General features: G+C 37.4%; 1 protein-coding gene across 2 annotated transcripts in view; it reads left to right on the top strand.

The window, feature by feature from the left end:
* Rassf (Ras association family member) overlaps positions 1–21,969 on the top strand; it is a 246,698-nt gene that overhangs the window by 147,677 nt on the left and 77,052 nt on the right. For both annotated transcript variants that reach the window (XM_090396283.1, XM_090396284.1), the window contains exon 6: positions 1,290–1,631. In XM_090396283.1, coding sequence (XP_090252409.1) covers positions 1,290–1,631 — 342 coding nt within the window. The remainder of the gene's footprint in view (positions 1–1,289; positions 1,632–21,969) is intronic.

The following is a 21,969-nucleotide window of genomic DNA, read 5'->3' as shown; positions in this document are numbered from 1 at the left end:
TATTCTACTATATTTGTATTTTCACCTATCTAATAAAATATTTTATAATGACCTTGTCTAGTGCTGTTTAAGTTAGCACTCCACATTTAAGGAATGTGTCCAGAGTGCTAACCAGGATATTCATCATCATCATCATTTATTTATAATTCCCTAGTTATAAATAGGGAAACCAATCAAACCAAATAAGTAGTTTGTATACGCTAAGATAGGACTTGGAGGTTGTTATGACGTGATAGAAAACCAGACTTCTCTGTCATATGCTAATTGACAGATCTCTGATGCAGAGAGTTGGGAGGGAAATGGGGAGCAATATTGCTCCATATTGGAGTATTTCCAATATGGAGTTCGGGGTCTTCCTCTTTTTCCATCTGTAGGGGCGTAGAGGACCAGAGCATCAAAGGGTACAGAGGGTGGATGTCTGAGTCGGTGGCCGAGCCATTTTATTTGGTTTCTTTGAACAGTGCTGACTAGAGGATCTTGCTGGGTTTCATCTAATATAGCAGAGTTGGGAATGTGGTCTTCCCAGGAGTAATCCAGGATATTTCTTAGACAAGTAGTTCCAAAGCTATTTATAATATTGGTTGCTGCTTTTGTTGAGATGTTCCAGGTCTGGGAGCTGCACAGAAAGATAGACTGGCTGGTGCACTTGTAAAGACGAATCATCGTCTCCTTTGAGATGAGGCTCGACTTCCATACTTTATTAAGACTTCTGTGGAACCTGCAGTGCCTTCTGTTTTCTTGTTTTAATGTCTCTTAAGGAATCTGAGATATGTGATCCAAGATATACAAAGTCTTCTACTTCTTCAAGGTGATCATTTTGATTTATATAGATGTACCCATCTATCTGATGTTTTAATATCTTTGTTTTTTGGGAGTTTATTTTTAGTCCAAATATTTCTGCATTTCTCTTAAGGCTGTTGAAGTGGTTTGGGCATCTGCAATGTTGTAGTCAATGAGGACTATATCATCTACAAAGCTCAGGTCTTCAAGGTGCATCTGTATATATATGTCTTTGATGACCAGGATATTACTGTATAATATTCTTATATCTGGGGTGCAGTGTTCCAAAAAATTTTCTTATGACTGACTGTCTTGTTCTGCTGCCCAGTATCATTAATGTAAGTAAAATATTTATTAGTAAGGAAGGAAAAAATGTGGAAAAAAGAATAAGCTAGTAAATAATAATAAAAAGAGCATTATGATTAGTGTGTTATATATACAATCAGATTGCATTTCACTGTGTTATAATGAAGTCTGTATAATTATAATCTACAAAATATTTCTTATAGAACAATGGTGAAAAAAGTCCATTGCGTGTACACCCTCAGATGCATTTGAATCCTATGGATCCTGTCATGACATCATTGGCTTTTCCACTAGAAAAGGATACGGCTCTCTTTGAACTCAAGAATTCTGATTCTGAAGGTTGTTTAGGAAGAAACTATAAAACACTTCCATCTGAAGCATTTGATCTTTTAAGAGGTATAGATACAGAAGATAATCACTGGTTAAATTCCCTTGATAGTGATACAACTGATGTGGAAAATGTAACACTTAGAAGAAAACAAAAATCATCAAAATCAAACTTAAAAAGAAGATGCTCAGTGAATGGACACTTTTACAATAGAGAGGTAGGTGATTTTTATTTTGCCAGTTAGGTTTAATTTTTTTAATTAATTTAAATTTTTTTAAATTAGAATTTGTGTCAATTGCACCTCTGTTTCAAACAAGCATTGTATAAAACAGCAGACATATAACTGTATACAGCATTCAGTATAAGATTAAAAAAAAAAAGCTAGTGTTAATTGTGTTATAATGTGCTTGTCCTGATAACTACATTTGCGAACATGTATTAATTATTCCTAGGTGGAAAGTGATTTTGGTAACTCAGTGAGAAACCACCACTTTATCTGAGACCTGAAGCTCTGGTTTCTTTCTTTCTTCACCCATCCCCTTCTTACATGTAGTGTGTGGGTGATGCCCTACAAAGGCATATCAAACAGTGCAGTCCCCCCCATTTGAAGATATAAATGATCTGCAGATGGCCACAAGATAATGCATGGAAACCAATGTAGTACATCACAACACCTCTTGACTAGCTAGCAAATAATCCATCTACCACTTAGTCTGGAGGGGGGTCTGAGTATACCACTACACGTAGCAGTATTCAGGCTACTTAGTAGATAGGAGGCCAAGAGGTAAGCTGTTTGATATGCCCTACAAAGGCATATCAAACAGTGCAGTCCCCCCCATTTGAAGATATAAATGATCTGCAGATGGCCACAAGATAATGCATGGAAACCAATGTAGTACATCACAACACCTCTTGACTAGCTAGCAAATAATCCATCTACCACTTAGTCTGGAGGGGGGTCTGAGTATACCACTACACGTAGCAGTATTCAGGCTACTTAGTAGATAGGAGGCCAAGAGGTAAGCTGACGTGTAAGGAGACACATCAATATGTATTTCACCCAAATGCATTCTTCTGTCCCTTCAGTAACTACTCCCCAACATTCAACCATGCAAGACATTTTTCTCTTAAAGAACAATACCAAAAAAACCCAGCAAGAATTGAATAATAAAAAAAAGGCCAATTTCAACATTTGTGGTCTTAATCTCAGTATATGTGATTGCACCAGCATAACTTCATCTGTTGACCATTACAGCTACTGCCCACCTCAATTTTTCAAACTGCACTCTGCATGATTCCTTTCACCTCAGTGCCAATGATCAAGCTGGAAAAGATGCTGAGATGTTTGCTGTTAATAGTGATCTAATGCAGATTGTCCATATGCCCACCAGAACAAATAATTCTGTCCTTCAAACATTTGCAACCACTTCTTAACCAGTTCTTCCATATATTGCTCAAGGTCAGCTTTCTCTTAGTGACTTAGATCATAACATCACTCACATTTCCTTTCTACGAAATGTCATGCATCAAATTACTTTGGATTATTCTCTTTGTCACTACAGTAGCATCAAATATCATGAACTCTATAATTTCCATTACCTCATTTCCTTGGAGTAATTACTGTTTTTACTCTTCTGATCTAAACACCTGCACTAACCAAAACCTCTCTCTCTTACTGCAACAAAGCCTTTGAGCCCCCATTCCATTACAAATACTCAACTACTATCCTCATCTTGGTTCTGCAACATGTGTTTCAAGACATAACACAGATGGCTTCAGAATAAAGGCTAGTTTCATGCTTGACTTATACTATAGTTCCAACTGCTGCAAAAAAAGAAAATCCATCTGTACTCTAAAATTGCTATCCTATATTGTCTTTATAATCTTTCACACTCATTCGACATCTGCTGCAGCATGGAAACAAGGTTATATTTAGATCATTCCAAAAAATAATGAAATAAATTAGTCTGTCATTAAACAATCCTCCCATTGCCTACACTTCAGTTCTTGAAAATACTGAATTCAACAACTCACCTGAAAGCTCACCAGTTGACCAGTTTAGATTCTGCTACTCTTGAACACTTGCCATGGAAGACTTCAGAGAAATTTGTGGGTGTTATTGACATTTCCAGGGTATTTGATTGAGTATGTAAGTAGGCCTTTCACAAAGGCCTACTTACTAAACTTCTCTTATGGTCTACGTTCCACACTTCAGACTGTCAGTTTTGTTTGGATGCTTGTTACATGTCATGTTGGATAGCTTCCTTTTCATATGTTCACCTATTCTTTTCCTCATCTTTCACTGCAACGGAAAGACAAGTGTGATCTTCATTGTATTTCATACAAGGAAGGTCACACTTTATCTCTTCTTTCCTATGATGATATCTAGATTTTCAGCTTTCTCTTAGTGATTTAGATCTAAGTCACTAAGGAAAGATTTCAGGAAAAATCATCTGTCTTAGGCTGATTTATACCTCTAGTCTTTCCTGGCACCAGCACATTACATCCATATTGGCATCTATCTCCAATGTGTTAAGATACTACCTCTCACAGTACAACTTCTAAATCTGCATAAATTCCAAATCCACCCATCTTAAAATACCATTTTCATGTTTGGATGGTCAACCAAAAACCTTCATTAAAATACTTAATGATATTCATAAAAGTGGAGTGATGGAAAAAAGTGTAAATAGCAGGAAATGTTAAAAAAAAAAGGGGGCTAAAAGATGACTTACTGCTAGTATGTGAGTCTACATACTACTTTACAAAATTTAATAACTGAAAATAAATGAATTTACAATTACTTACATTTATCTATTTTAAAAAATCTTTAATTGTTGATTATTATTATTTTTATTTTTTTTAATTTATTTTTTTTTTTGACATAGCACCAGATTGCTTTGCATTGAGTTCAATGCTTGACCTGTTTTTTACTATCATGTTCAAAGTGTGGACATGAGAATCCAAGATCTTTTGTTAAATGCACACGTGTTCCGGCATGTCAATCTACACGTCACAGAATTACCATCTTTTCTTCTACCAAAATACATTTTCTGTCTTTTTTTCTGCATGTTACTAACATGGATAATCCACCATCGCAACTTGAAAACAACTTTCACACGCTAAATTACTGAATTATTGAATTATTACTGAATTGATATAGCAGAAATTCTGCAATATCAATTCGTACTATGATTGAAAAATTACAGTATCACTCATCACTACATTACTGCTGCAAGCGTGCAAGTCTCTGTGATGACGGAAACAACACTACAGCCGAAAGCAATGCCATCTGGGAACAGAAATGCGCAGATTTCTGCAGAAATCGATTCAAAAATTAGTCTTGCCACCCAAGAAAAAACGCAAATCACAGGAAATAACGTCCACATCAAGCTGTTAATGGCGGGAAAACAATATATCGTAGGAATAGGCCTTAAGACGGGACCAATGGAAAATGACGTAAATGGCAGGAAAACGTAAGTTGCGGGAACGTAAAAACAGGGTTTTACTGTATGTATGTATATATATGTGTGTGTGTATATACACACACACACACACACACACACACACACAAAAATCTGAAAGCACACCCTAACTCAACATCACCAGAGTTAAAGATCGGTACTATCAACATAAGAAGCCTGAATGGCAAAGAAATGGAGCTAGCTGACGAATTAGATAAGTACCAGATCAACATAATAGGATTACTGAAACAAAAAAGACAAAAACTGGTGAGATCTTTCTGAGCAATAAATACAAAATGTTATATTCAGGCAATGACAATCAAGGAAAAGAAGGGGTAGCCATAGTATTCAACACTAAATACGAGGCTAATCTTCTTGAATGGCAGGCAGTCTCAAACAGAGTGATGTGGGCAAATATCAGAATGGGGAACTGAACAATGAGACTTATTTGTGCCTAGGCTCCCACAGAAGTCTCTACTAAGGTAGAAGTGGAGGAATTTTTTGAGGCTCTAGAGCAATGGGGCATTATATAAAGCAATACTTAGTCTTTATTTGAGTTGTAAGTCAGCAATTAGAATTGAAGGAAGTACAGGAAGATGGTTTAATGTTAAATCTGGTGTGAGACAAGGATGTACATTATCCCCTATGTTATTCATTATCTATATGGATCATATTATGAAGGAAAGTGGTATTAAACAGGATATCAAAATTGGAGATGTTAATGTCAGCTCTTTGCTTTATGCGGATGATGTTATACTTCTAAATAAATCCGCTACAAGTCTGCAAGATTCTCTGACTAAATTCAATTGCTGTTGTAATAGATATGGTATGAAGGTCAGCAATAAAAAGACAATGACAATGAAAATAGGCAGAATTATTGAAAATGTCAACTGTGTTGTGTGGAGAACCTGTGGAACAAGTAAAACATTTCAGCTACTTAGGCACGATTTTTAGTGAAGATGGTATATTAAATATGTAAATAGACAACAAAATCAGCAAAACTGGTACGGTGGGACGTTAATTAAATAAATTCATATGGAATAAGAGAGAAATTAGTCGGAACACTAAATTAGCTGTATACAAGACAGTTTTCAAACCAGTTTTAACTTATGGATCTGAGAGCTGGGGCAGAAGTAAAACACTTGACTAAATACTAGAGACCACAGATATTGAGAGTCCTGAGAAAGATTAGAGGCGTGAACAGATGGCATCAATGGCAATATCATATTAAAAACGAGGATATTAGGAAAGAACTTGACATTGTCAACATCCAGGAATGCATTAGCAGAGCTAATCTCAGGTGGTATGGTCACTTAAACAGAATGGGCGAAGTAAGATTAGCAAAACAAGTGTTCTCTGCCAGGTTGGCAGCAAAACGACCCAGAGGAAGACCACCAAGATATAGGTGGATTGATACGGTACAAAGTGCCTTAGACGATAGAAATATAAGAACTGATAATGTTGGAGTCTTGACAAGTAACAGACTGATTTGGAGGAAAATTATAGATAGGAAGTTAGTAATGATGTAATTTTTTTCATGTAGTACTATCATATCCTGTACACCCCTTGAGGGTACATGGCAGGAATTTGATGATGATGATGATGAGAAAGCGACTGACACAGTGAAAAAGGAAAAGTTAGGCCTTGTTGGGGATCTCAATAGCAGAGTAGGAAGTGATTGTCAGACATACAAAAATGTTTTGGGAAAATTTGGACAAAAGAGCAAAGCTAGTAATAATGGCAAATACCTGTTGGAATTCTGCTCAGGACATGGACTGGTTATTACTAACACCATGTTCCAACATAAAAATGTGCACAAATTCACATGGAGAGAAGAGGCAAGGTATAAGAAAAGTCTCATTGATTATGTTATTGTTGATAGTGATGTTTTCTCCCTGGTGCAGGACACCAGAGTGTACAGAGGATTTGAAATTGGACATGATCACCATTTAGTCTTGAGTAGGATAAAATTGAATTTCATATCGAAAAGAATGACATGTAAGAAAGTTTTAAAGTGAATAAAAGTTGAGCAGCTCTCAGATGTGAACTGTAGACTAATATACACAAAGATTATTGAAAAAAAAATGAAAGAGTTTGAGAACAAGAATCAAACCTTAGAGATTTAGAGGCAAACCTTGAAGAAAACCCTGATTGATTCAGCCAGAGAGGCATGTGCTGAGGTTGTCTGCAAGGATAGAAAAATCAGAACTCCATGGTGGAAGTTAATGAGGCAGTGAAGGTAAAGAAGAAAGCATATCAAAAGTTCCTGGCAAATAAGCCAGCATGTGCTCTTAGAGAATACAGAGACAAATGTAAGAAAGCTGAATACTGTGTAAAACTATCTAAACAAAAGTCAAGGGAGTACTTTGGCATGAACATAGAAAATAAGTATCAAGAAGGTGGTAAGATATTTTAGAGCTTCTTGAAGAAGCTTAGAAATGGAGGATAGATGCTGTAAAAGGCTGCAAATTAGAGATGATAAAGGTGACATGAAAATGGAAGAAAAAGATATCCTTGAAGTATAGAGTAATTACTTTGAAAAATTGCTAAATGAAACAAGTAGTGATAGCACAGTGGTAAAAAACACTCAACAGGCATACAGTCAGGAATACATATCCATACTTGAAGTAGAAAGAGCCATCAAAGTCTTGAAATGTGGAAAGGCAGCAGGAGTAGATGATATTCGACCAGAAGTAATGAATACTGAAGTATGGTGGTATAAAAGTCTTACAGTGGCTGCACTGCATAGTTCAGAAGGCCTGACCAGAGGGACGAATCCCTGATGATTGGAGTAGAGCTCTAATAGTACCCATATGTGAAAATGGAAATAAAACTGAATGTGAGAATTACAAAGGTATTTCCCTACTGAGTGTTCCGGACAAAATTTATGCCAGTATACTTGAGAAAAACGATTGAGAAGAATTGTGGAAAGAAAGCTTGGTGAAGAACAAGCTGGATTCAGTTCAAATAGAGGCTGTCAGGAACAGATCTTCACTTTACGACAATTAGTTGAGAAAGCATGGGAATATAACAGAGATCTGTATTTAAATTTTGTCGATCTGGAAAAGGCCTACGACAAGTGCCAAGAGAGAAACTATTCAATATGCTACAGTTATATGGTGTCAAAAGGGCACCATATATGGATCACGTTATGAAGGAAAGTGGTATTAAACATCTTCAATTGTGGAGATGTTAATGTCAGCTCTTTGCTTTATGCAGATGATGTTATACTTCTAAATAAATCTGCTTTTCAAGTTTGCAAGATTCCCTGACTAAATTGAATAACTGAATAAAATGTTGTAATAGATATGGTATGAAGGTCAGTGATAAAAAGACAAAGACAATGAAAATAGCTAGACTTTTTGAAAATGTCAAATGTGTTTTGAATGGGGGAACCTGTGGAACAAGAAAAACATTTCAGCTACTTAGGCACGATTTTTAGTGAAGATTGTCAATTCTTTTAAAGAAAGATTGTCAAAAAGAAGTACCACAGATGAAAGCAGAAGTCTAGTGAATGTTCAAAGATAGTCTGAAAAAACAGGATTGATGTAGGATTTCAAGATCATCTAAATCTGACCCCTTCCACTTCAGTAATATATGTTGACCCCATAGCTGCTTGTGGGTTAGTGGCAACTGTCAGTGTTAATATGATTATACTGTTAAAATACAGATAGTTTGGTTTTTGTATCACAAACCATCTTCACTATAGAATACATAATAGAAAATTCAAATGCGACATACAGTAAATAGTGATTATCTTCCCTCATGCAGTTTAGGGTGTCATCCTGCATACTGTTTCACCTTAAAAAATTATAATATACAGTTGCTAATAAGAAATTCCCAAATGTTGGGCGAAGATATTCATGACTTATTTTTAATGGTATTAACTGCTTATATTTTGCTGAATTTCAAATCAGCATCATCAGACTTGGCTAACTGTTGGACAAGTTTATATGTGGGACTATCGATGCTATTGACTGTGAGGCTTGGATGGGGGGGGGGGGGTATTAGGCTTGTGGATCTTTGGTAATACATAAAAACAGGGTGGTTTAACATGAAGCGGTTTTATTTTTTTGATGATTTCTTTTGGTCAGGAAGTCACTTTTTTCAGTAATTTGCAGAATTTTTTCTTTTGAGACATAGTGGGATCTTGATCTATAATTTGGTACATGGAGCCATCACATAGGAGATCTTGCATTCCACCCCCCCCCCTTTTTTTTTTTTTAACAATATTAGAGGGAGCCAAAATAGGACTTTAGATCTTTTGTCCATTACAAATGTAATGCTTCACTTACTCAGTGTCGCATATACAAACTGTGTTTTGCTCTGATGATGCGGATTTGAAATTCAGTGAAATATAAGCAATTAATATAACATCTTTTGATAAAATTGTTTGGTGTTGTTAATAATGCTAAAAATAAGTTCGTGAATAACCGTCAACACCTAAGTTTAAAGGCGCATAGATAGTCTGCTGTTAAGGCTTTAGTTGGGATGAACCCTGGCTCTTTCAAGATGCATTCAAATTAGTAGTTCAGTACTTTGCTAGATAATATCATCTGTGTGGAATAAACAGCTGTTCAAAAACTTGGGAGGTAACCATGCTGGCCCACTCAGTTATATATGGTGCACCTAAACTGCATTAATCAGGAATTCATCCTCCCTATAGGCCAGTTGTTGATTCCATAGGTAGCCTACATTTCTTTCCAACCTCTTATTTCTTTGATAGGCCATTCTTATCCTTTTATTAAAATACTGCTGAATTTATCTCAAAATCAACTGTTTTTCTGATAAGCTGATCAATTTTGACAACTCCCATTTTAACAATGTTCCTTTGAATGACAACCCAGCTGACATTGTTAACCTTTTTAAAATTAATATGAATTCAGGATATTTCGCTGAGAATGTTAAACTATAAACAAATTGTGAAAGAACTACCATAGGCTCACTGTTATTGCAAACTTTTATCTAAAGCTTAAAATCTAATCTAAAAGCATGAACCTATGCTTTGAATCTATTATTATTATTACACTCTCCATAGAGTTGACAAGATAAGTCTGTCTAGGCCATATGAAAATAGGCTTACAAGTTCGAGTCTAATCGCCGACTGGAGGAACTTTTTCTAAGTTAGTCAATCTCTGGCATGGACAAGCGGGTTTTTCATCCCCTTAAAATAGACCATAAAACCTACATTATTTCAGACAGTTACATATCCTGTTAGGGTTAGGTACCGAGAGATGGCAGCACTTGTTTGCCAGTCTCCTCATCAGTGGCTGAATATAATTAGTGATAGACATGGGCCAGCTATCTCTGATTGGCTACCAGTGGAGATTGAACTGCCTACTCAGTTTCCAAAAGCTAGATAGGGTTTAAAGGCCTCGCTTACTCCCTATAAGGGAATGAAAAGGCATTAGCTTTAGGTGCTCACACTATGCAAATGAGTCAACTAAAATCGTTTTTAGAGTCCTAAAAAGTACCCCCCCTAGCAGGCTAAATTTGGTTGCCTTGGCCATTGGGCTGATGATCTTAAAAGCTTCCCAAATTTGGGGCAGTCTCATGCACTCAAATTTCTTGAGGTTTTGGGCAGTTTTTCAGAGCTGAGGCTGATTTAAGGAATAATCTTTTGTACTTGTACTTGCTGCGGTGTAATAAAGTGGCCTTCCTCCAGCGTATTCTGTGATCTGTGTCTAATGCATGGTCAGCAAGTCCTGAGTGGGCTGTATTGGTGAAAATGGATGTAGTCCTTATGTTTGGATATCCTGATATTGACTGTTTGGCCATAGTAGGGCAGTTTACAACTGCAAGGGACCTGGTATACTCCAGGTAGGTCTTGGGGAAGTGGCTGGTCTTTGGTGGAGCTGGCTAAAAATGCCAATTTTTTATGTGGTTTGTAACTAGTTGTGAGGTTAAATTATTTTAGATTTTTATTAGTTTTTTGGATGTATCCCATTTATATGGAATGGTGATAGAATAATCTCTGCTATGAAGGGGGAAGGAGGGAGAGGGGTTATGGTTAACTGGTTTTAATATTTTTTGGGGGTTGTAGCCATTGGTGAAGAAGGTGTTAAGGATATGGTTAAGTCCAGTAGTTAGGGCATTGTTATCTGAACTGATTCATTTTGCCCTGTTATATAGGGTTTTTATAATCCCATATTGTTGAGGGGCGGTGACTTGTACAAACCCAAATCAGTGTGCAAAATACTCTTGTGAGGTATGTTAGTGATGACTAGAGGAGCTGTGTCTAAAAGAATAAGGGAACTAATCCTGTTTAACTTGTATATTAATAACATTGGGGATAGTCTGGAGGGAAACATTCACTTATATGCAGATGACTGAAAGTTGGGGGATCAATTGAAATGAAACATACCTGGTAAAGAATCTTTCTGACAGACTTGTATAGACTGATTCTATGAGCAAATGAGTGTTAATTTAAGGTTGCTAAGTGCAAGATTATGTATTCTGAAGACATAGACTGAGTATTATATTAATTGGAATTTGGAAATGATTGATGAAGCTAGAGGCATGGGAGTGATGGTAGACAGTAATTTAAAGTTTAGAGGCCACATTGTTAAGGTGGTTAAAACATCACATCTGATAAGCACAATGTTGAAAACCACATTAACTTGTAAGAATAAGGAAATATTCTTCCACTTTATGACTTGATAAGACCACATCTGGACTACTTGCTTAGATAGGGCTTAGGTTCTATGGAGATGAGGAAACAGTGAAAAAGATCCGGCACTGGCTAACCAAGATAATATCTAGTCTGTAGATAGTCGCTTTCAAAGTTTAAGAATTAGAAAGGAGAGAAGATATGATAGAAACATACAAGTTGGCAGGAAGGGGGGGGGTGGATTTTATGCTGTAAATACAGGAGAAATTTTCAACTTATGGCAAGTGGGTGAGAACCTGGGGTCATCCCTGGAAGCAAAGTAAGAGAAGAATTGAAGGAAGCAAGCACATTGAGGTCCACGTTCTTTTCATGGCTTGTGAATGAATGGAAAAAGTTCCTGTGGACATTAGTGCATCGTCAGTGAATGTTTTCAAGGAGGGTAAATAGGTGCTGAGGTATTTCATAACCTTCAAGGACTCTTCCTTGATAAGTTCCTGCTCTGAAGGTGTCTATAATAATTGCTACCCAGAATGTTGAAAAATCACTTAGTCTTCTTTCTTTTCCAAGAATCTGAGCTTGCCAGGTTCCAATCTTAGATCACTTGTCTATTTAAGAAAGGGGAGAAAAAATCAAAAAGAAAATATTCAAACAAAAACACAGAAATTAACCTAGTCTCAGAAATGTTCTTACATGGAACACAAAATATGCAGAACAAACTATAGAATTAATAGAAATTATATGATTAATATCCAAAATGAATGAAATCACCTTAGTGCAAAAAAAATGACTGTCTTGAACATCCTTGAATAACTCCTTTAATTTATAAGACTTTTCTTTAGAGGTGGGGTGAGGGAGAAAAAGTACCCATAAGGTTTAAAGGTTTTACAATATAGTTTGAAGCTGGCATGATAAATATTCAGCCCATATGTTCTCTACTTGGGCAGTTTTCACAACCAATTATAATATGTCAGCTTATTATTGGCTCTTTATAAAATCCCAGACGAGCCAGTTCTTTCTTTTGGTGTGTGCAGAGTGAGCTATTTAATTTGTAAGTAAACCTTGTTTTTTTAATTATTTTTTTTTATACAGTATTGTCGGTATGGCACCAGTGCATAGTAGAACAGTGGCAACAAAGATAATGTTGAGTGATTTGAATTTGCAGGTATTGTGCAGTGCATTATGTGTGAAATGTATTTGTCGAGAAAATTAAAGGATATGTGGAAGGAAATCAAAACTAGAGAGAGAGAGAGAGTGTGTGTGTGTGTGTTAAATTTTTCAAAAGTGAGTGCTTATTAGGGGATGAGAAAGCAGCAAATGTTAGTAGAGTAAACAATGGTAAAATGGAAAATGATGTTATTAATGTCGAACATGTGGCCATGAAAATAAAGTCGAATGAAATGGACACTAATAAATAAATAGCATGCTTCAGTGTTATTCTTCACAGGACAAGGCATGAAATTGAAAAATTACAGAAGCGCCAAGAGATTAGCAGGGCCGAGAAGAGTAAACTTAAGCAATGTTGTTGTTGGAACCAATGATTTTGGATCTGTGGTCTGGATTTGACAGAAAGGATGATTTGTACAATGCTGATGAATTGTACAAATCCATCAGCATTGGTTTTGGTGTTAGGTGTCTAGAATTCACTTTGTTCACCTAGAATGCTGAAGCAAAAATTCAGGAAAACTTAAGCAGTTAGTGTGTGGAAGCAGGTGAGTTTGTGTGAACGCACCCGTGAGGCGAGTGAGTGAGTGTGAGAATGACTAAGTGCAGAATATAGTCTCAAATATTGAGACTAAAAAAAAAAAAAATACCGAATAGGGTAGTCAATTCAGATAGTAAAGGTAGATGAGGGCCTAAAGGTGTGCTGTGGTTTCTATATACTATTGCCAGAAGTATCAGAAACAAGAGGGAGGAGTTTTTTGGCATTGGTTAGTGCAACCTCGCCAAAAGTTATAGGCATTAGTGAGCCTTGGCTAACAGCAGATGATGTAGTTACAGGGATAGAATATGAAGGGTTTAGTATTTTCAGGGAAGATAAGATATTGGAATTTTTTTCCCACTTGGTTGGACTATAATAAATTTAGTTTTATCCTTTATCCAAGTATAAGCAAACAAAGTTTGCACCTGAAGTATCTTCAGGACTGAGGCAACTCGTGGTAAAGGTGTACCAAGCTCTCATCACTACTTGTCTTAGTATCTCTCATAATGCAAAGCATATTTCCTTGCAGATATGTATAATGCTATGCATTAAGGGAAGGGCCACTACCCAGACCAGTTTTGACCTTTATTGAGGTCTCATCAGTGGGAGCCAGACCCAGACATCTTTCTCTAAATCCAGAGTAATTTAATAATAAGGTGTGACACCTTTTGGCAACTCGTATAGGTAAATATGACCTCCATTGCTTCCACCTTAGTATCACCACCTCTGGGGTCTGGCTCCCATTGACGAGACCTCAATAAAAGTCCAAACCGGTCTGGGTAGTGGCCCTTCCCTTAATGCATTGCATTATGGGATGTGCTTTGGATTATGGTAGATACTAAGACAAGTAGTGATGAGAGCTTGGTCCACCTCACTTGGTTAGACTATAATAAAGATACTTAAAGTGCAAATTTTATTTGCTTACACTTGGATAAAGGATTAAACTAAATTTATTATTGAAGATAAGATAGGATGGTGAGAGGGTTTTGCCAATGATAGCAGAGGAATTGCAGCCAAAAAGAATAGGAGATAGGTGGGAGAGCAGCTGTACATTTGAAGCAGTCTGGTGTGAGATTAAGGCCAGTAAGACAAAATATATAGTTGTTGCTATAGGCAACAACTCCAAGGGAGTGGAAAGAGGGCAAAATAATTCCCTTGCATAAGGGAGATTCTAAGACTGCAATAGAAATTATAGACTAATCAGTATCTCAGGCATGTTGATAAAAGTACTGGAAAAATATACAGTTGTTGCTATAGGCCAGGGAGTTCCACAGACAATCTGGAAGACATGCATTGCCAAATTAGTACAATGAGTACAGGTTGAGTGATTATTATGGGGGATTTCAACTGTGGAGATATAGACTGGAAGGAAGAAAGATCACATGGGGAAGGAAATGGAATTTATACACCTACTGAGAGATAATTACTTGAGGCAGCATGTGATGGAGGGGACTAGGGGTGTGAGAGTATGGCACCTGATCATAGAATCAGAAGAGCCATCCATAACCAAGGTAACCACATTGCCCCATATTTGGTGAAAGTGACCATTTAGTCTTGACTTGGGAGATTGTACAACAAGAGGAATATTCTCTCAAGAAGATGTATATTTGGAACTACAAACCAGAAAGCTTATGAAGATGCTTAGATCTATGCTATACCATTCTGCAGGGTAAGAATGTTAGTAGTGCATTGGAGATAGTTAGAGGTCATCTATAGGAAGCAGTATTAAATTGTATGCCTCAAGTAGGAGTTAAATAGATGAGTAATATCATTAATCATGACCTGCAGAAGAAGAAAATGCTGTGAAAGGATATAAAGAGAAAGATGACCAGCAAACTCATGAACAGTGCAAGGCTCAGGCAAGAAAGATGACCAGCATTGAAAAGAAGGCAGATTATGAGGAGAATTTAGCCATAGCAAGCCAAAGGAAATCCCAAAGAGTCTGGTTAAAAGATCGGAATAATATTCCCCGGTTATTGTTTTACCCTTTTCAAGATAATTAATAAAACCTTTAGCATCCCTAAACACTGATGCCATGACCTTTCCTGTTGATGGAACCAACTTTGTCTCTTTTGGTGCTGAGCATCTGGCTTCTGTCCACTGTTTTGACTGCCGTTTGGATTCTGGTGTGTAATGGTGAATCCAAGTCTCATCCATAGTAATAAATCGATGCACAAAATCAGTTTTATTCTTGTTAAAATGCTCCAAGCAGTGTTCAGAGATTTTCATGCGAGTGTGTTTTTGATCTGCTCTGAGCCAAACACACCCATTTTGTGCAAAACTTTTTCATTTGCAATTCTTCATGCAGAATATATCCTACACATTCTTTTGAAATGCTAATAGTCTCAGCAATTTCACACACTTTGACTCGCTGGTCATCCAGTATCATATCGTGCACTTGATCAATGATTTCTGGTGTTATGTTGTTGTTTTCTCTATATTATATCTTGTTCTTCCTCTAAATAGCCCTCTTTCTAATCTTTCTATTTCCTCTTCGGATATTGGCAAATTTTTTTTTATGCTGCGCCAGCCAATATCTTTTTATTATTACCACGGGCTACTCCAGGAGTCCTTAGACTCATCGAGGGAGGCCCTAAACATCATGTTCACGCAGCTGTTCAACATTCTCACAGTATCTATCATACCTTGCCTTGAACTCGCTCACTGTCATAGCACCCATAACAGACTCTGGCAGCTTATTCCACTCATTTACCACTCTAAAAGTAAAGAACCCAGCTCTAACACCCCTGCTAACCACGCTCTTGCCCAGCTTCCATGGGTGTCCCCTAGTTCTCCCACCACCAGTCCTGATCTCAAAAATATCATCTGAATTAATCCTATAGAATCCTTTTAGCAATTTGAATGTCTCAATCATATCTCCCCTTTTCCACCTATCAACTAGTTTCTGCAACCCACAAATCTTCAACCTGTTCTCATATGGTTCATTCCATAGACCTGCTATCATCTTAGTCACTCGCCTCTGGATCCTCTCAACCTCCTCCCCATCTAGAAGGAACCGAGGTGACCAAATCTGGGCACAGTAGTCGAGATGAGGTCTTATCAGGGCTCGGTACAGAGGTACAATAACTTGTTTTTCTCTGCTCGTCAAGGTATTTTTCAACAACCAAGTGAGTTGATGAGCTGATTTAGCTACTTTCGCAATGTGCCCCCTAAACTTCATCTCCCTATCCACCAACACTCCCAAGTCCCTGGCCTCATCAATCTCTTGGAGTACAGTTCCACCAATGTGGTATACTGCTGCTAATCTTTTCACTCCGAAATGCATAACCTTACATTTTGTCACATTAAATTGACATCCATTCTCCTTAGTCCAGAACTCCAATCTATCTAAGTCATCTTGCAAGACTTTGACATCTTCTGCATTCACTATCGCCGTACCCAACTTTGCATCATCAGCGAACAAATGAACTGTCCCACTTAGACCCTTCCCTATATCGTTAATGAACAGATTAAACAGCAGTGGTCCAAGAACAGAACCCTGTTGCACACCACTAGTCACAGGCCGTTTTTTGGACTCTACTCCTGAATAAACTACTCTTTGATATCTCTCCATTAACCACCCAGCTATCCATCTCACCAACCCTATATCCATTCCCATATGTTGTACTTTACAGATTAGAATTCCATGTGGTATCCTGTCAAACGCCTTTGCCAGGTCCAGCAGTATCACTGTAAACCCATTTCCCTTATCCAGTTCAGCCGTCACCTTGTTATAAAACTTGAGCAAGTTACTGAGGCATGATCTACCCTTCACAAAGCCATGCTGTCCTCTGTACAGTATCTCATTTTCATCAATCCATTCCTGTATTTTTCCCTTGACTACTTTCTCCAAGACCTTGACAACGACTCCTGATATGCTGATTGGTCGGTAATTTGCAACCATAGTCTTGGATCCTCCTTTATGCAGTGAAACTATTTTCCCCTCTTTCCACGCCTTCGGGATTAAGCCAGACCTGAGACTCAGATTAAACAACATGGTCTAGGGCACTGATAATTCATTAGCCGCTTCATGCAAGACCCGTGCCGGTATACCATCCAATCCCACAGATGTATTCACATTAAGGTTCGGTAATAGACTATTCACCTCCACTTCATTCATCACAATTCCCATATAAACTAATGGTTCCTTCATTTTTTCAACGTCACCACCTGGATGATATACTTTTGCAAAGTGCGCGCTCAGTAACTCCACTATATCGACTGGTTCAGTGAACTCTTAACCATCGTCATTCCTTAAAATCATTTTGCCATGTACAGTTTTTTCTTGCTTGCAGCATATTGAAAGAACTGTTTGGGATTCTCTTTTGCTTGCATAGCTAGTTTCCTTTCATAATCGGCTTTTGCTGTTTTTACCACACTCGTTACCCTTCTGGCCTGTACTTTATACCGTTCGTGTGCCTGCAGGTCACCCCTTTCTTTAAATTCCCTCCATAGTTGTTTCTTTTTTTGCAGCTCAAGCTTAATGGTGTTATTCATCCATTTAACCCCTCCTTGTTTCACTATTCGGACCTTAGGTATACAATCAGCCATAACCTCCTGTAAATGCTCTTTGATCACTATAACAGAATATATCTGTTTTGATCTTATAACAGAAGAGACTCTTGTTCAGGGAAACAATTTCAAATTCGAAAGGGATACACACGGTAATTAATCTTATGCTAGCACTGTGCAGGTTCAGTTAGCAGTCGTGACCTGAATCTCACTTAAGCAATAATATCCAATTCTTTCCTGCCAAAAGGTTCTATTTCATAAGTGGTGGTTTGAATTCGTAATCAGGCATAAACTCAGGTATAAGGTACAAAACATGTTTATTGGAAAAAGCATAAAACATTTACAGTTAAGAAAATTCAAATACTCAATAGGACAAATCTCACTCTAAGTTAAGGTTCATACTAAATCACAACAATGAATTTGAGTAAGCAAAATCCTTCAGTTACGAAAGGATAAGATTAAGTGTAAGCATAACACTACTAGGATATAATTCCTTTCACAAGTTATTCACAGAACACGCATTGCACACTTTCATTAATACTCTATCAATAACCATCTTAATTCTAAATTTCATTAGTCAAGCCTAGCCATCCTTAATCAAAATATTGCCTATCAACAGTTCTTCTTTGTTCCACGGGGTCTTAACTAATTCAATCAAATTCTCACTTAAAAGTTCTCTGTTAGTGTCCTTAGTTTACAGTATACACAAATTTCATCATCATCATCATCATCAAATTCCTGCCATGTACCCTCAAGGGGTGTACAGGATATGACAGTACTACATGAAAAAATTACATCATTACTAACTTCCTATCTACAATTTTCCTCCAAATCAGTCTGTTACTTGTCAAGACTCCAACATTATCAGATCTTATATTTCTATCGTCTAAGGCACTTTGTACCGTATCAATCCACCTATATCTTGGTCTTCCTCTGGGTCGTTTTCCTGCCAACCTGGCAGAGAACACTTGTTTTGCTAATCTTTCCTCTCCCATTCTATTTAAGTGACCATACCATCTGAGATTAGCTCTGCTAACACATTCCTGGATGCTGACAATGTCAAGTTCTTTCCTAATATCCTCATTTTTAATATGATATTGCCATTGATGCCATCTGTTCACGCCTCTAATCTTTCTCAGGACTCTCATATCTGCGGTCTCTAGTCTTTGGTCAAGTGTTTTACTTCTGACCCAGCTCTCAGATCCATAAGTTAAAATTGGTTTGAACACAGTCTTGTATACAGCTAATTTAGTGTTCCGACTAATTTCTTTCTTATTCCATATGAATTTATTCAATTGACTTCCCACGATACCAGCTTTGCTGATTCTGTTGTCTATTTCTATATTTAGTTTACCATCTTCAGTAAAAATTGTGCCTAAGTAGCTGAAATGTTTTACTTGTTCCACAGGTTCTCCATTCACAACACAGTTGACATTTTCAATGATTCTGCCTATTTTCATTGTCTTTGTCTTTTTATTGCTGACCTTCATACCATATCTATTACAACAGCTATTCAATTTAGTCAGAGAATCTTGCAGACTTGTAGCAGATTTATTTAGAAGTATAACATCATCCGCATAAAGCAAAGAGCTGACATTAACATCTCCAATTTTGATATCAGGTTTAATACCACATTCCTTCATAATGTGATCCATATAAATAATGAATAACAGAGGGGATAATGTACATCCTTGTCTCACACCAGATTTAACATTAAACCATCTTCCTGTACTTCCTTCAATTCTAACTGCTGACTCACAACTCAAATAAAGACTAAGTATTGCTTGATATAATGCCCCATTGACACCATATAACTGCAGCGTATTGAATAGCTTCTCTCTTGGCACCTTGTCATATGCCTTTTCCAAATCGACAAAACTTAAATACAGATCTTTGTTATATTCCCATGCTTTCTCGACTATTTGTCTTAAAGTGAAGATCTGATCCTGACAGCCTCTATTTGGCCTGAATCCAGCTTGTTCTTCACCAAGCTTTTCTTCCACAATTCTTCTCAACCGTTTCTCAAGTATACTTGCATAGATCTTGCCAGGAACACTCAGTAGGGAAATACCTCTGTAATTCTCACATTCAGTTTTATTCCCCTTTTTATATATGGGTACTATGAGAGCTCTACTCCAATCATCGGGAATTCATCCCTCTGTCCAGGCTTTCTGAACTATGCAGTGCAGCCACTGTAAGACTCTTATACCACCATACTTCAGCATTTCTGGTCGAATATCATCTACTCCTGCTGCCTTTCCACATTTCAGGCCTTTGATGGCTTTTTCTACTTCAAGTATGGATATGTATTCCTGACTGCATGCCTGGTCTGTGTTTTTTATCACTGTGCTGTCATCACTGCTTGTTTCATTTAGCAGTTTTTCAAAGTAATTACTCCATACTTCAAGGATATCTTTTTCTCCCGTTTTCATTTCACCTTTATCATCTCTAATTCCTTTTACAGCACTCTTTCCTCCATTCCTAAGCTTCTTCAACAACCTCCAGAATATTTTGCCACCTTCTTGATATTTATTTTCTATATTCTTGCCAAAGTCCTCCCATGACTTTTGTTTAGCTAGTTTTACACACTGTTTAGCTTTCTTACATTTGTCTCTGTATTCTGTAAGAGTAAAAGCTGACTTATTTGCCAGGAACTTTTGATATGCTTTCTTCTTTTCCTTCACTGCCTCTTTAACTTCCTGTGTCCACCAGGGAGTTCTGATTTTTTTATCCTTGCACACAACCTCACCACATGCCTCTCTGGCAGAATCAATCAATGTTTCCTTCAGAGTTTGCCACTGGATCTCCAAGGTTTGATTCCTGTTCTCAAACTCTTTCATTTTCTTTTCAATAATATTTCTGTATTTTAGTCTACAGTTCACATCTGAGAGCTGCTCAACTTTTATTCGCTTTAAAACTTTCTTACATGTTATTCTTTTCAATATGAAATTCAATTTTATCCTGCTCAAGACTAAATAGTGATCACTTCCAATTTCAAATCCTCTGTACACTCTGGTGTCCTGCACCAGGGAGAAAACATCACTATCAACAATAACATAGTCAATGAGACTTTTCTTATTTCTAGCCTCTTCTCTCCATGTGAATTTGTGCACATTTTTATGTTGGAACATGGTGTTAGTAATAACCAGTCCATGTCCTGAGCAGAAATCCAACAGATATTTGCCATTATTATTAGCTTTGCTCTTTTCTCCAAATTTTCCCAAAATATTTTTGTATGTCTCACAGTCATTTCCTACTCTACTATTTAGATCCCCAACAAGGACCAACTTTTCCTTTTTCATTGTGTCAGTTGCTTTTTCTAAAGCCTCAAAAAATTCCTCCACTTTTACCTTAGTAGAACCTTCTGTGGGACCATAGGCACAAATAAGTCTCATTGTCCAGTTCCCCATTCTCATATTTGCCCACATTACTCTACTTGAGACTGACTGCCATTCAAGAAGATTAGCCTCGTATTTTGTGTTGAATACTATGGCTACTCCTTCTTTTCCTTGATTGTCATTGCCTGAATATAACATTTTGTATTTATTGCTCAGAAAGATCTCACCAGTTTTGGTCTTTTTTGTTTCAGTCACCCCTATTATGTCGATCTGGTACTTATCTAATTCCTCAGCTAGCTCCATTTCTTTGCCATTCAGGCTTCTTACGTTAATAGTACCGATCTTTAACTCTAGTGATGTTGAGTTGGGGTTTGTTTTCAGATTTGTTATTTTCTACACAAATTACACAAATTTCTTATTCTTCTAAGCGATTTTTAACATAGAATGAAATACTTTACATTACCAGATCCTTTCTGATTTCATGCTGCCATCTCATGTAGATCTGGATTACCTTACTATAGTTATCGGCCATCTTTCCCCCTGGCGATGCACTATGCTTTTCTTTGAATCATTTCCGGACTGTGGCATGCTATCTACCGCTCCGCAGGAAATTTTCTCCGTTCTCCTCGGTGGGACTTTATTTGAAGGCTCGATTCTGCATAGGCCGTCGTAACACGATCAGCTTCACTTGGAAATCCTCGAGCGTTCTCAAGAATAGCCCTCGTTGTCCGACATCACTGTAGTCGACCCACCACTCTCTCACGAATCCCCCAACAAAACCTCCTAAAACTGGAATCCAGGAACCGATGAAGAAAAAGGCCTTGTAATATGGCACACAGTCTTTAATTCACCCTTTCGTGCACCCTTTATTCGATGTGTTTTTTACCCATGAACCCCATCGCTCATGCCCCTTGGGTGATCCTACACTCTCC

The sequence above is a fragment of the Typopeltis vanoorti genome, chromosome 8 (assembly GCF_054136105.1).
Source record: "Typopeltis vanoorti isolate ZY-2024b chromosome 8, IOZ_Tvanoo_1.0, whole genome shotgun sequence".
In the NCBI taxonomy this organism is placed as follows: domain Eukaryota; kingdom Metazoa; phylum Arthropoda; class Arachnida; order Uropygi; family Thelyphonidae; genus Typopeltis; species Typopeltis vanoorti.
The sequence above is the reverse complement of the archived record's forward strand: the minus strand, read 5'-3'. Positions and strand labels throughout refer to the sequence as shown.